At 43.9% G+C, this 14,890-nt stretch overlaps 1 protein-coding gene across 1 annotated transcript in view; it reads right to left on the reverse strand.

The window, feature by feature from the left end:
- Window positions 1–14,890, reverse strand: part of KIF6 (kinesin family member 6) — a 410,723-nt gene that overhangs the window by 202,494 nt on the left and 193,339 nt on the right. Inside the window, exon 14 of the mRNA XM_060245036.1 lies at window positions 11,725–11,833. Coding sequence (XP_060101019.1) covers window positions 11,725–11,833 — 109 coding nt within the window. The remainder of the gene's footprint in view (window positions 1–11,724; window positions 11,834–14,890) is intronic.

Here is a 14,890-nt window from a genome sequence, read left to right on the forward strand (position 1 = left end):
CCATAGTACACCTTGGAGCGTTGGGTGATGAAGTGGGAACTTAAATGATTAGATTAGAGACTTCTGGGAAAATGGCATGGTGATGCAGAGCGTTTAGCAGAGGATCTCCACTAACGCTCCGAATTGCAAGCCTTAGAGGGGGGTCATTTACTTGAGCACCCCTAAAAGAGCATTGGTAAGACACCCTGCAGCAAAGGGAGTTGGAGGGGACTTTGGAAGGGAGACAGAGGTCTCCCTACCACGCCTGCTAATCCCATGCTGAGACTTGCAAATGCCTTGTGCATTGCAACTGGGTCCCCAGTCTCTGGAAGAGACAGGTCAACAGACTGGAAAATGGAAATTTCTTACTTATAAGCCCAGTTGGAGGAGTTTTTAAAAAAGGCTAAATCCTGCTTGGATATTTAAAAATTAGAAAGAAGTTGATCTACCGATAAACTGGAGAGGAGAGAGGAAGTGGTTCCTGCCAGCAGCGGTTTGAGATGGAGAACTGTCTGTGTAGGTGAGCATGAAATGGAGGAGCAGACTGGAGAAGTGGAGGAGCCGGATGAGATGGGATGAAGCGGAGAGTGATGGGAGGCAGCAGTGTGTGAAGTGTCTGAGGTGTTTGTTGTGGATTGAGGCGTTTTGGTTGTATACTTGGTGACTTGTCTAGGCTTGGTGGTTTGGAGTGGAGAGTTAAAGAGGAAGGGGTGGTTCTTGGCAGAGTGGAGCACGGCTGCCCCTTCTTTGAAGAGCTGGTGGTCAGATGAGGTCGTTTGGTCTGGGAAAGAGTAGCTCTACACTGCGAAGGTCTGCTTTTGAATCGAGGCTGGGAACTGGAGATTAGATTGTTGAGTTTGTGAAGAAGACGAGACTTGTGTTTTATGATGGTGTTTGTGAGGAAGAGATGTGCTGAGAACTCTGGGAAGAAGAAGGAAGCAGGAAAAAAGAAGGAAGGACTTTGACTTGCTGGCTTGGACTCTCTGGAATTAAAGTTTGCTGATTTGGAGGACCAAGCGGAACTGAGAATGGACCTTTAAAACATGAACTAAAATTTAAAATGTGCATTTAAGAGAGTGAGTGGACAAACTTTTGTGTTGAAGGGGCAAATTGGTACAAGATACTAAGATAAGATAATAAGTTGGATAAGCTGAAATAATATTGGGAGTAATTGGTTGGGGAGAGGGGAGGAAGTGACGTATTGAGTCTTGGGCAAAAGTTCTAGTTAAATATAAAACCCCCTCTAATTGAAAGTGATCTGTTTGGGGAGAAAAAGTTTAATTAAATTAATGAACTCAAGGAATTTAATTAAGTTATTGAGTCAGTGAAATTAATGAATTTATTGGAATTATAGAATTATTAATTAATGAACTTAATGAACTTGAAGAATGTGATTTTCTACAATTTAATGAACTAGGAAGGTGTGCAAAGAATTGAAGGAGTAGAGAAGAACAGAAAATAGTAGAGAAAAATTAAAAATAGAGAATAGTAAGGACTTTAATGAGAATAGTTTAAGTATTAATTATTGATTTACTGAATTCAAAGAAGGAAAGAGAGATGGAGGAAGGAAAAATGGATATAAAAATGAAAAAACCTGGACAAGGTACTTCACCAGAGATAAGTAAATCAGTGTCAACATCAATAAGATGCTATTGAAAACTGCAAAACATGATGATGGCAGGTTTTAAACAGAACCAAGACTCTCTGGAAGACATTAAAATAGAACTCAAAGAAAAAATAAGAAAAACAAATGAGAAAGTGGATGAATTTCAAAAGCAACTCCTAACTAATAACCAGCAAACACATAAGTTATCTTCTAAGGTGGTGGAACTAGAAGCGAAAATGACTGTTATGACTGCCACTTTGCAAGAATGGAAAGATAGATGTAGAGACGTTGACGATAGAGCTGTTAAGTTAGAAATGGACAAGGCTGCATATATTTTAAGTTTTCAAAATATCCCTGAAGAAAAGGGAGAGGATGTACTCAGAAAAATTAGTGAACTCTTGGCAACAGAAGTGGAGGCTCTGACAAAAGATATTGAGCAGGAGATTGATTGGGCTTGAACGGTGGCCTCAGCCTATACTAGAAAATACAAGTTGCCTATAGAGATTGACATTAGATTTACTAAAATTTCAGTCTGTGACGCTATCTTAAGGGCTACAAGAGAAGCTGAAATAATTTGGAAATAAAATAAAAAATTTAAAAGAAGTTTCGTGGAATATGCGGCAGAGAAGTAATAGATATAAAAAACTGACAGCTTGGCTGACTGAGAATGGAGACCAGTTTAAATAGCTGATACCAGAAGGAGTCTTTTTTATGTTTCAAGATAAAACGTTTAATGTTATCTCAACATGTATCTCAACAGCTCAAGACTTCCTGGAACAGTATGCAGATGAGAACAGGCAAGTAACGGACTCTGATGAGGGAGAAGAGGAAGAAGGAGAGAATAAAGAGGGGAACAAAAAGAAAAGAGATCCTGAAACAGGCAAAAGAAGGGAAAATCACGACAAGATCACAAACACATAAAGAGCAATTAGGAATACAAGATAGTAATTCCCAGAAAAAAATAATGGGAAAGGAAGGGTTAAAAATAATATTAACGTCAATGGTTTAAATACGCCTCAAAAAAGGGGGGGGGAATTACAACTGGGAAAACTACAGGTGGACATAATATGTTTACAAGAGACGCATACTACGCAAAAAGATGCGAAATACTTACAAAATAAAAAGCTGAGGAAACTATATGAGGCGGCAGATCAAAAGGAAAAGAGAGGGCTTGCAACCTATGTTAAAGATCAGATTGAATACAAACTGTTATTTGCAGCAGGGAATGATAGAATATTAATGACTGAAATTACTTACAATGAAAAAGAAAATATTATTAGGTAATATCTAAGTGTCAAATGAACAACAGGAAATTTTTTATAAAGCTACCCATGATAAAATAACTGAATTCCATTACCAAGAACACTGTATCATTGGAGACCAATGCTGTCTTTGATGCAGAGTTGGATAGGAAATTGGAAAAAAAAGAAAAAGAAAAAGCAGCGTAACCACCTCCCTAAAACCGTTTTTTAGGTTGGGGGAAGAATTAAGATTTGTGGATTGCTGGAGGACAAAAAACCTCAAGACCAAAGATTTTACTTAATATTCTGAAGTACATAATTCGTGGTCCAGAATAGACACGTGCTGGATTTCGTCTTTGTTGTTCCATGAACTAGAAGACGTGGTGATAATGCCCAGGACATTTGCAGACCACGGCCCATTACAAATCACACTAACAATCTTTAAGAAGACTGCGATGGACTCTGATTCTACAAATTTTATAAAAAGAGGCATTCATAAAGGAAGCCAAAGAAGAAACTAAAGTATTTTTTGAGCAGAAATTGGAAAAGGACACATCAATACAAATAATTTGGGATGCCTTCAAAGCTTTTTTCAAAGGAATTGCAATCCGATATTTCTCCAAAAGAAAGACAGAACAAAAATTAGAGGGGAATCATTCAAAGTGCAAGCGTTTGTTGATGATCTGGTGTTCATATTGGAGGATCCATTAACATCAATAAATTAAAAGAAAGGTTGAAGGAATTCAGTACAGTAGTGGGTCTTAAACTAAATTACAAAAAACCCTAATTTTTGACAAAAAATATGACAAAAAACAAATTAGCGAACTAGAAGATAAATCGGGTTTTGGATACGAAAAAAGATCGAAATATTTGGGAATCCAACCAGGGTAAAAACATTGAAAACTGACAATTATGACAAATTGTTAAAAGAAAGACAGGTTGCTTACCTGTAACTGTAGATCTTCGAGTGGTCATCTGTGCATTCACACTCATGGGATAGAGTGCCTGCGCTGATCCCCAAATGGGTATCTGAAAAGCCCGGGATTTTTCCGCGCTCGGCGCCAATGGGCATGCGCAGGCATCCCAGTACTCATGCTCACCGGCGCCAGCGCGGGGATCCCGCCAGTTCCTTCCTGACCGCTGGAAGCCCCTTCTGGAGGGAGACCATCAGCAGTGGGGAAGGAAGGCGGGTAGTGTGAATGCACAGATGACCACTCGAAGATCTACAGTTACAGGTAAGCAACCTGTCTATCGTCTTCGTGGTCTCTGTGCTTCACACTCATGGGAGATTAGCAAGCAAGACATACCTGGAGGCAGGAAGACAGTCAACTGGAAGAAACAGCTTGCAACACCGCAGTTCCAAACCGAGTCCTCTGCTGAGCATGCACGTCCAGCGCGTAGTGCTTCATGAAGGCATGCGGAGAAGACTAGGTGGCAGCCTTGCAGACATCAGTCAGGGACACGCCTTTCAGGAACACCACTGACGTAGCCATCGCTCTTGTGGAGTGTCCATGAATAGGCCCAGGTAACGGCTTCTTTGCCAACAAATAACAGAGTCTCAGTGAGCCATGTTGAGAGCCTCTGAGACGAAATCCTGGAACCTAACTTGGGGGCAGCATATGAAACAAAAAGCTGCTTGTCCTTACGAAAACTCTTTGAACGGTTCAAATAAAACAGCAAAGCACGCTTTACGTCCAAAGCATGTAACCTACGTTCCTCATCCGAGGAAGGGGTAGGGTAAAAAGTGGGCAACCAAACTTCTAAGTTGAGGCGGAACTGGGAGACCACCTTAGGAAGAAAAGTAATGTCAGGAGCTAAGGAAACTCCAGCCTCCCGAAAAACAAGACAGGGATAATCACAACGCATCGCCGTGAGCTCCCCTACACGACGTGCTGACGTGATAGCAACCAAAAATGCAGTTTTCCATGATAGAAGCTGCAAAGAGCACGTGGCCATCGGCTCAAAGGGGCGACAAGCTAGTTTGTCCAGCACTAAAATTAAGTCCCACAACTGCGGGGGCGAGCTTGATGGTGGATGCAGCCTAAACAAACCCCTCAAAAACTTCTTGGAATGAGGGTGCGCAAAACCAGAATATCCCTCCATTGGATCATGAAAAGCAGATATTGCTGCCAAATACACCTTAATGGAGGAGAAAACAAGGCCAGCATCCACTAGGGATAACAAAAAATCAAAAATTACCGACAACCCCACCCTGCTAGGTAAGACTGAAGGGTCAACTAAGAACTGAGTGAATTTCCGCCACTTCCTGTCATAGGAAGCGCGGGTGGAGGGTTTTCTACTGTTCATGAGGACTTGCTGGATTCTGTCAGAGAACCCCAAGGGTTGATGAGCCATGCTGTCAGCTTCAGGTGGGGCACGTTGTGATGGAGTACGTGACCGCCCTGAGCTGACAGAAGGTCCAGTTCTGCCAGAAACTGGTAGAAGACCCTCCTTGACAGTTGGAGCAGGATCGAGAACCAGTTCTGGCGAGGCCACAAGGGAGTCACCAGGATGCAGCGTGGTCTCTCTCTTGCTATCTTGTTGACCACCTTCGTCAACAACGGCAGAGGCAGAAACATGTAGAGGAACCAACCCTCCCAAGGAAGCAGGAGACTGTCTCCAAGTGACGCTGGATCCGCTCCCCCTCTGGAACAGAACAGAGGACATTTCTTGTTCTCAGTCGTGGCAAAGACATCCAGCTGCGAGTACCCCCAAAGCTGGAATACAGGCTTGAGAAAATGCCACTGCAGTTCCCACTTGTGTGGGGAAGCCCCACCCCTGCTGAGGGAGTCTGCTTGCATGTTGAGGACCCCTGGAAGATGTGCAGCCTTCACAAAGATTCGTATTGTAGACACTCCAACCAGAGATCCATCGCCAATGCGCAGAGCTGGCGAGAAACTGTCCCTCCCTACCTGTTGATGTAGCACAGGGCAGTGGTACTGTCCGTGAGTAATGCCACGATCTTCCCTGCCACCAAGGGGCGGAAAGAGCGCAGGGCAAAATGAACCGCCAGCAGTTCTAGGTAATTGATGTGGCATTGAGTCAGTTTTGGCGGCCAAGAGCCCCCCACACACAGACCTTCCATGTGGGCCCCCAAACCCCACAAGGAAGCATCTGTTGTGATAGTCACAGTGGGAGTCGGGAGATGAAAGGGAGCTCCCTGAAAGATGTTGTTCTCTGACTCCCACCACTGCAGCGTCTGAAGAGTCACAGATGGGATGACGAACCTCTTTTGAAGTGAGTCTCTGAGTGGTCGAAACTGGCGAAGAAACCACAACTGTAGGCCTCTCATCCTCAGTTTTGCAAAAAGTAGCACGCTTGTCGTCGCCGCCATCAGCCCCAGCATCCGCTGCAGCTGCTGCGCTGTACCCCACTTTCGCCTCTGTAGAAGTCGTACCAGACAGATAATGTCCCTTGCTCTCTGCGGAGGCAGGTATGCACGATGCAGGTTCATATCCAGCAAAGCTCCTATGAACTGCACTTTCCTTGACGGAGTAAGGAGAGATTTCTCCAAATTGACCTGCAACCCCAAGGTGTCGAGAAGACGTAGAGTGATGGCAGTGTGAGTTGACAAACTTTCCTTCGACTCCGCCACAAGGAGCCAGTCGTCGATGTATGGAAAGATGACAACTCCCTGGAGACGGAGATGGGCAGCCACAACGCTCATCATCTTTGTAAACACCCGAGGTGCACTGGACAGGCCGAATGGAAGAGCTTTGAACTGGAAGTGTTGAGAACCCACTGCAAACCGAAGAAAATGCCTGAACGCCGGATGGATGCTGACGTGGAAGTAGGCATCCTTGAGGTCCAGGGTCACCATCCAGTCCCCTTGATTGATGAGGGGCAGGATTGTTTGCAGAGTGGACATTCTGAACTTCTGGTACAGAATAAATTTGTTCAGATTCCGAAGATCCATGATTGGTCTTAAGCCCCCATCCCGCTTGGGGACCAGAAAGTAACGAGAGTAAAAACCTCCCATCCTGGCCTCCATCGGAACTCTCTCTATGGCTTGTTTCTGTAGGAGGTTGTTCACCTCCGCCAGCAGAGGTGGGGAAGGGGGAGTGGTGATTACCACGGATTGGTTCGGAATCTGAACAAACTCTATTTTGCAGCCCTCTTCTATGATGGACAGTGCCCACCTGTCTGTAGAGATCAACTCCCTGGCAGGTAGGAAAGGGCGGAGGCGGATAGATGTAGAACCAGTAGGGACGATGACGCATGCCACGAGAAAGTCAAAGGCCCTGCTTTTGAGGGCGAGTGCCCTTGGATTTGCCAGTGGCCTGGGAGCCATAACGGTTCCTGTTGTTGCCTGAATACGAGGGCCTACTATCAGGTTAGGCCGAGCAAGGCCTCCATTGCTGCTCGGGTGAGAACTTTTGATATGTCTTCTTGGCACAGTGTTAGTGCCACTGCTTTGCCTTGGGAGCTCTGAAGGTGGCCTGAACACCCAAGTTCCTCGAGGTCTTCAGACTCTTGTCTATCTCCTGCAGTGCACTGTCTGTGGTGGTGCTGAAGAGGCCGTCTCCCTCAAAGGGCAAGTCCTCAACAAAGGCCCTAGTGTCCCGCTGAAGGGCTGTTGATCTTAGCCATGAGTGTCGACGGAGGCACATCGCGGACGTGATGGTCTTTGCGGATACATCCACCATGTGCTTTGCTGCAGCCAATTGTTGCTTGGCCACAGCAAAGCCTTCTTTCTGCAGCTTCCTGGCAGCAGCTTTTTTGTCTTCACTCAGGGAAGAGAGGAGAGGGGTGAGTTGTTCCCATACAGAGTATTGGTATCTAGCCATGCATGCAGTATAGTTAGATACCTTTACTCCTAGGGCCCCTGCAGAGTAGACCTTTCTTCCCATGTTGTCCAGCTTCTTCTGTTCCTTGTTAGGTGGGGATGAGTGGACCTTACGCGCCTTGGAGGAGGAAGAGACGACAACTGAGTTCGGCCTCTGGTGGGCGAAAAGGAACTCGGCACCCGCCTCTTGGACCCTATACATGTGGTCCAGCCTCCTAGATGACACCGGCGTAGAAGATGGTTTCTTCCAGGGCTCCTTGACTGTCTGCAGAATCACTATGGTGACCGGCAAAGCGATTGCTGTGGATGTATCCCGTTGCATAATGTCAAATTGCAGCTGGCCAGAGAGAGCTGGCTGGCTTCAAGAAGCAGGAAGACTGGGCCTTCCAGCCACACATTTCTCTGTGTCCGTTCCTGCACAGCAAGTAGGAAGGGAGAGCAAGAAGGGGCAGTGGTCTCTCTGCTTCTCACAGCCAGCTGGGACTTCTCCAACTGGCTGCAAGAAGCAGGAAAACCAGGCCTGCTGGCCCCACTTCTCTCTCTCCTCCTGCTCAGCAAGCAGGAAGGGAGAGCAAGAATGGGTGGTGATCCTCCTGCTTCCTGTAGCTAGCTGGAGACTATTCCAGCTGGCTGCAAGAAGCAGGAACACTAGGGCTGGCCAGCCCCATTTTTCTCTTCCCTTCTGCTTGCTGAGCACGGGGGAAAGTGAGAGGGGGAGGGTCTCAATGTTTCTTGCAGCCTGCTGGCCCCACCTTTTTAGATTGGGGGCTGTGGAGAAACATCATTTTAGGCCTGTGCTTATCTGGGAGTTGGCTAGAGGAGTCTTAAACTCTAGACAAGGCTTTGGCCTAGTCTATTCCTCCTTCCCCCTCCCCTCCTGTCTGGAAGCAGCACTTCTGAGGCCTCCTAGAGAGACAGGAAGTCTTTCAGGCTGGTCTCCCAGAAGGCTGCAGGAGGGAAAATTTTATATTATAGATTTTGGGAGGGAAAAGAGGTTTGATTTGAGTCTTGGAGGCTGGTGAGTCGGTTCTGGATGGTATGGTCAGGGCCAGTTGTATATTAGGGAGAGAAGGAGTGTTTTTCCCTACTTTAAGTTATGTCTTCTGTTCACCTTTTTTTAAAAAAATGCCTGTATATAGTTATAAATTTTAAATAAAAGTTTTGTCTTTTTAAAAGGTAGTCCCATTGTACCACAAAGTTTCCCCAACCGCCACAGACCACGCTACTGCAAGAGGGGAGTCCAGGGAAGGCATACAGTTGGCAAGGGCGCCAATCCTCCAGAGGTGTCCCAAAGAAGGACTTTGGTCTCTGGGTTAACCAGGTGCTGGGTTAGCAGAGGACCTTGAGGCCAGGCCTCAGAACTGGCAGGAAGGGGGATTGGGAGTCCTGTTCCTCTCGGTCAGGAACCCCTAAATTGAACAGGTGGTGGTAGCGTGCCCTAGTGACGGGAAGAAGATAAGCTCCCTCCAGGAGTTGGTAACTCAAAAGGGAGTCAACGGGACCGGATCTGAAGGCAGAATTGGGCCACTTCTGTTACAGGGGCTGTTTAGGTTGGGAGACTGCATCCCCTGGATTGCTAAAAAGCCCCCCAACCTAAAAAAATCCTGGCTATGTCCCTTTTCTGAGATCTGATGAGACTGGGCTAGCCTGGGCTATCCAGGTGAGGGCACCATATTTCCTACTCTATAGTATTTTATAAAGGAAAAAATGGATGAAACTATAGTGATTTTTTTTTGAGGAGGAAGGATGGATATATACCACACCTTTCAGTACCCAAAGGAATCTCAGAAGGGCTAACAATCTTCTTTCCCTTCCCCTCCCCACAACAGACACCGTGTGAGGTACGTGGAGCTGAGAGAGCTCTGCCAGAAACTGCTCTTAATAGGAACAGCTCTGCAAGAATTTGTGACTGACTCAAGGTCACATCAGCAGGTACATGTGAAGGATTGGGGAATCAAATCCAGTTCTCCCAGATAAGAATTCGAACACTTAACCACTACACCAAACTGAGAAGGCAACAAAAATATTTTGGCGCTGAACAAACATAAGGACAACCAATTTGTGAAATATATCGATTTATGGGATTTTTAAAAATAAAATATATCTAGTATTAAGACAAAAACGGTTAAATATTTATATCTTGCTTCTCTACCCAATGAGGACACAAAGTGGCTTACAACATGATTCTTCCTTCCTTTTATCCTAACCACCACCCTGTAGAGGTAGGTTAGGCTTAGAGAGAATGAATGCCCCAAGATCATCCAACAAACTTCATGGCAGAGTACAGATTCACAGCAGGGGTTCGTAGATCCTAGTCCAGAGGTGGCCAAACTGCGGCTCAGGAGCCACATGTGGCTCTTTCACACATATTGTGTGGCTCTTGAAACCCCCACTACCCCATCAGCTGACCTGGAGAAGGCATTTCTCTCTTTAAATCACTTCAAGCCAAGCCAGCCAGCAGCTTGGAGAATGCATCTGAAGTTAAAGTTGCTTTATTTCTACCTCTCCCCCATCTATTTCCTTCCTTCCTTCCTTCCTTCCTTCCTTCCTTCCTTCCTTCCTTGCCTGCTTGCCTGCCTTACTGCTCTAAACATCTGACAATCATGACTTGTGGCTCTCAAACATCTGAGATTTACTCTCTGTGGCTCTTATATTAAGCAAATTTGGCCACCCCTGTTCTAGTCTGACATTCAAACCCAGGGGTGTCAAACATGCAGCCCAAAGGCCGGATTAGGCCCCCACAGAGCTCCTATCAGGCCCGCAAGTAACTTACTGTCATCTGCTTCCTTCTCTCTCTCTTGCTTCCTTCTGGATTACAGTTTGCTTTGCCAGGCTTGGTCAATTGCACAGGAGCTACAGAGCAAAGCCTCTATTTTCTCCATTAGCTGACCAGCACATGAAGCAACTTACGTACAAAAGCTCGCAATGCCCAGCCATTTCATGTTTTCCCCTGGGTCTTAGGCTCAAAGCATTGACCATGAGACTTCTGTAATGAATGTCAATAAATCAAAAGTAGGTTTGCAACTTGCACACACATCCACCTGAAGAACACCTGAATGGCATTCTCAAGATTGCTACAGCACAGGCATTTTCTTCACATTTTGATACAATAATTCAGAGCAAGAGGTGTCAGTTACCAGAAACTGTTAAATATACAAAATATTGCAAGAGTACTAATCTTTTAAGCATATTTTAAGTTTAAAAAATATTTAATTGTGTTTGTGTCCTCTATAAAGTTTGTATCTCCCCTATCTGGCATTACATTTTATGACACACATGGCCTGGCCCAACATGGTCTCATTTATGTCAAATCTGGCCCTCATAACAAATTAGTTCTATACCCCTGCTCAAATCATTATATCACACTGGCTTTTCTCCCTCATTTAAATATATGGATGCCAACATAGGGTGTTTTCCCACAGAGCTTACCTCGGAGCGATGTCCCTCTTCACCGCACAGTGTCTGCGCGGATTTCCCACCAACTGTTCTGCATAACCAGAAAGTGCCAGACCTTTTGCGTCGCAGATGCAAACCGCTAAAAACCAGTTTACGTTAGCGACGCAAAAGCCGCGGCTCTTCCTGGTTATGCAGAGCAGTTGGTGGGAAATCCGCGCAGACGCTGCGCGGTGAAGAGGGACGTCACTCCGAGGTAAGCTCTGTGGGAAAACGCCCAGTCTCCAGCAGTACTTGAACTTATCAGTATGTTGCATGCTTAAAGTATAGTACAGCACTATCTTTACATGCCCATCTGTTCTCTTTGACAGTTCTTTGGATTATCAACACCTGCTATTTTTTTGTGTTAAGAATTACATGTAGTCATCCCACAGATCTGTTGCAGTGTCAAACAGGATTGCTGATTCTGCTGCACTACCTTCACACATCATCAACATCTTTGTGGAAGACTTTGCATAACACAGCTGCGCAATCCTGAGTCGATGCAATGATATTTGCACCCAGTCTTATCCACTTCTTGCCTTTTAGAAATACTCCACAGAAATTAGTTTAAATTCAAATATTATATCTGTATCAACCGGTATCTGTATCACAGCCAAAGTTATGTACTTGTGCTCTAAGTGTGTTTTTAGAGTCTAACAACACAGTATAAAGCTTACCTTTGCTTAAGGAGCTGTTTGTTGTCTTCAATGGTTATGCTATCAGCATGATCTCTCTTGAAAATTTCAAAGGCTTCTTGGCGTCCAAGTGACATTTCTCCTCTTAATGCTGCTCAGGGAATAAATCAAATTGGGATTTCATTACTTTTTAGATAAATGCCATAAAACCCAGTTTAATTGCTTTTTTAGTGCACAGTTAAAATATATGTAACAAAAAGTAAAAACTAGGAAGAAGAATTCTATTGAACTCAAAAATCTGCCAATTTACAATCACTACTGAAATACTAGTGTTTGTAAATTGACAGATTGTTTAGTTCCACTGAGTTATACGCATTGTTTGAACCTTTGGCAGATTTTTGAGTTCCAAAGGAATATATACATTGTTTGAACCTTTCTGATCCAGTTTTTGGAATCAACATGAGGACTACTTTCATACTAAATGAGCCAGAGTCCACATTCTGTCAAAAATAAAAAGCTTACGAAGAGTAGTATGATTAAAATGGGAAATTAAATTTCATCTCATGTCACTTGAACATATTTTAGTTTGAATTCTTTACATGTTTAATAATTCTGGAACAGTTGTGAATGTCTCCTAATTAAATCCAGAGCATTAAAAATCAAAGCGGGGAAAATATTTTCTAAACCATTGGCATTTTCATGCAGAAAATGTGCATAGTTTCTTCCTTATTTTTTATTTACCATCTTTCCATCTTTGATTTTGCACACTGTAGCCCACCACACTTTAATCAAATTAATAAACACAATTACCTCAGGTTTCAACGATCACATATTCAATATTTTCAACTCACATCCAAACGTTTATTAACATTTAACATTTGGAAACCTTTTTACAAATGGCTCAGTTCATGAACTTGAATTTGTATATTGTCTGTTGCACTTTCCAATGTATTCCTCATTTTGAGAAAACTGAATTTACACTAGCAATTTATTTAGCATAACCTATAAGCTATAAACTTCTTAAGACTAAAAGTACTATTATGTAATCTAATGATGCGGGGGGGGGGGAATGATGTGCACTCTATTTTATTTTTACCCTTTCCCCTCCCACATCTGTATTCCTTTACCCATCCTCCTTTTCAAAACTTCAATAAAATATATATAACTGAACATTTAACAGGCTAAAAGTTTTTTTTATCATGAACCTACAGAATTTTCAAGGCAAGAGACATTCAGAGGTGGTTTGCCTCTGTAGTGACCCTGGTATTCATAGAATCATAGAGTTAGAAGGGACCTCCATGGTCATCCAGTCCAATCCCCTGCACAAAGCAGGAAAAACACAAACACCTTTCCCTAAATTCACAGGATCTTCATTGCTGTTAGATGGCCGTCTAGCCTCTGTTTAAAAACCTCCAAGGAAGGAGAGCCTATTGTTACAGACAATGCTTTTAAGTCTCTTATTTTTAATGGGGAAATTAGCTAAGAGACTTGGTAGAGTGAATTAGGAGTGAAGATCTTTTCTTTCAATGATACGGAGTTCGGATTTTCAGCCAAGAATAGTCCAAGCAATTGTATTTTTATAATGTTTACTTAGGATATGTAGCAAAAGGATTTACACACACAGATCTATGTACAAGCAATCAAGAGACTAAGAAAATAGAGATTATCGATAGAGGAATTCAAGGGTTGTTGAAGCAGAGGTACGCAAACGACCAGTGTAACACGCCCTATAGACCCAATTACAGGAGTAACAATTTATTTAGCATAACCTATAAGCTATAAACTTCTTAAGACTAAAAGTTGTGGGGGGGGGGGTTACAGACTGCAAATGGCGCCCTACAGAATGCACCCCAAGGTGGGTTTTTGACTCACACTATATAGGGGTTTGATGGATGGGGGTTGTTAGTTACCAAATGGCTTTGATGTTCCATTGATGGCTATCTTGAATCGCTATGTTGGGAAACTTCGCACATTTTGCTAGGCTGATAAGCTCAAAGCAATTGAATAATTTGTTACCGGTTTTTGGCTGACACTTGGAAAGGGATCAAAGATCTTTAAGGGTAAGATCAATCAAATTATGCATTTGATTGGAGTTAGCAAGGTAGAGGTGATAGGCTGGAGGAAGGGACAATTGGCAAGTAGCAGAAGATCAGAGTGAGAGTAATACTTACCTGCAATTTCCATGTTATTATGCATCCCGTTTGGGCGAAGGCATTGGAGGGGGGGGGGAATGGTTGAAACTATGCTGGGAAACAGACTTCAGGCACCAACCAAGACAAGCTCTCTACTTAGTCTCTCTACTTAGTGTTTTCTTGGCCTGTCTTTGGTCAGACTCCATTTTGTTTAATAGAAGTAGGAGACCCTCTCTCTTTATTTGCACTGGGGTACTCCGTTTGTTTATTTTTTTTATCAGGCAGCGCCTCTCAGTAACACCACTACCTCCCGAGGAAGCTTGTTCCATTGAGGAATCTCTCTGTCAGAAAGTTCTTCCTAATGTTGAGCCGGAAGCTCTTTTGATTTAATTTCAACCCACTGGTTCTGGTCCTACCTTGCGGGGCCACAGAAAACAATTCCACACCATCCTCTATATGACAGCCCCTCAAGTACTTGAAAATGGTGATCATATCACCCCTCAGCCGCCTCCTCTCCAGGCTAAACATCCCCAGCTCCTTCAACCTTTCCTCATAGGACTTGGTCTCCAGACCCCTCCCCATTTCCAGACCCCTCCCCACCCCTCTGGACCCATTCCAGCTTGGCTATATCCTTCTTAAATTGTGGTGCCCAAAACTGAACACAATACTCCAGGTGAGGTCTTACCAGAGCAGAGTAAAGCGACACAATCACTTCACGTGATCTAGACTCTATACTTCTATGGATACAGCCCAAAATTGCAGTTGCCTTTTTAGCCACCGCATCACACCGTTGACTCCTAGATCCTTTTCACACATACTACTGCCCATCCTATAACCATGCATTCGATTTTTCCTACCTATATGCAGAACTTGACATTTATTCCTGTTAAAATTCATTGTATTGGTTTTAGCTCAGTTTTTCAGTCTGTCAAGGTCTTCCTGTATCCTGTTTCTGTCTTCTACTGTATTTGCAACCCCTCCCAATTTAGTATCATTGGCAAATTTAATAAACATTCACTCTATTCCTTCATCCAAATCATTTATAAAGATGTTGAACAAAACAGGATCCAGGACAG

The sequence above is a fragment of the Heteronotia binoei genome, chromosome 1, assembly GCF_032191835.1.
Source record: "Heteronotia binoei isolate CCM8104 ecotype False Entrance Well chromosome 1, APGP_CSIRO_Hbin_v1, whole genome shotgun sequence".
In the NCBI taxonomy this organism is placed as follows: Eukaryota; Metazoa; Chordata; class Lepidosauria; order Squamata; family Gekkonidae; genus Heteronotia; species Heteronotia binoei.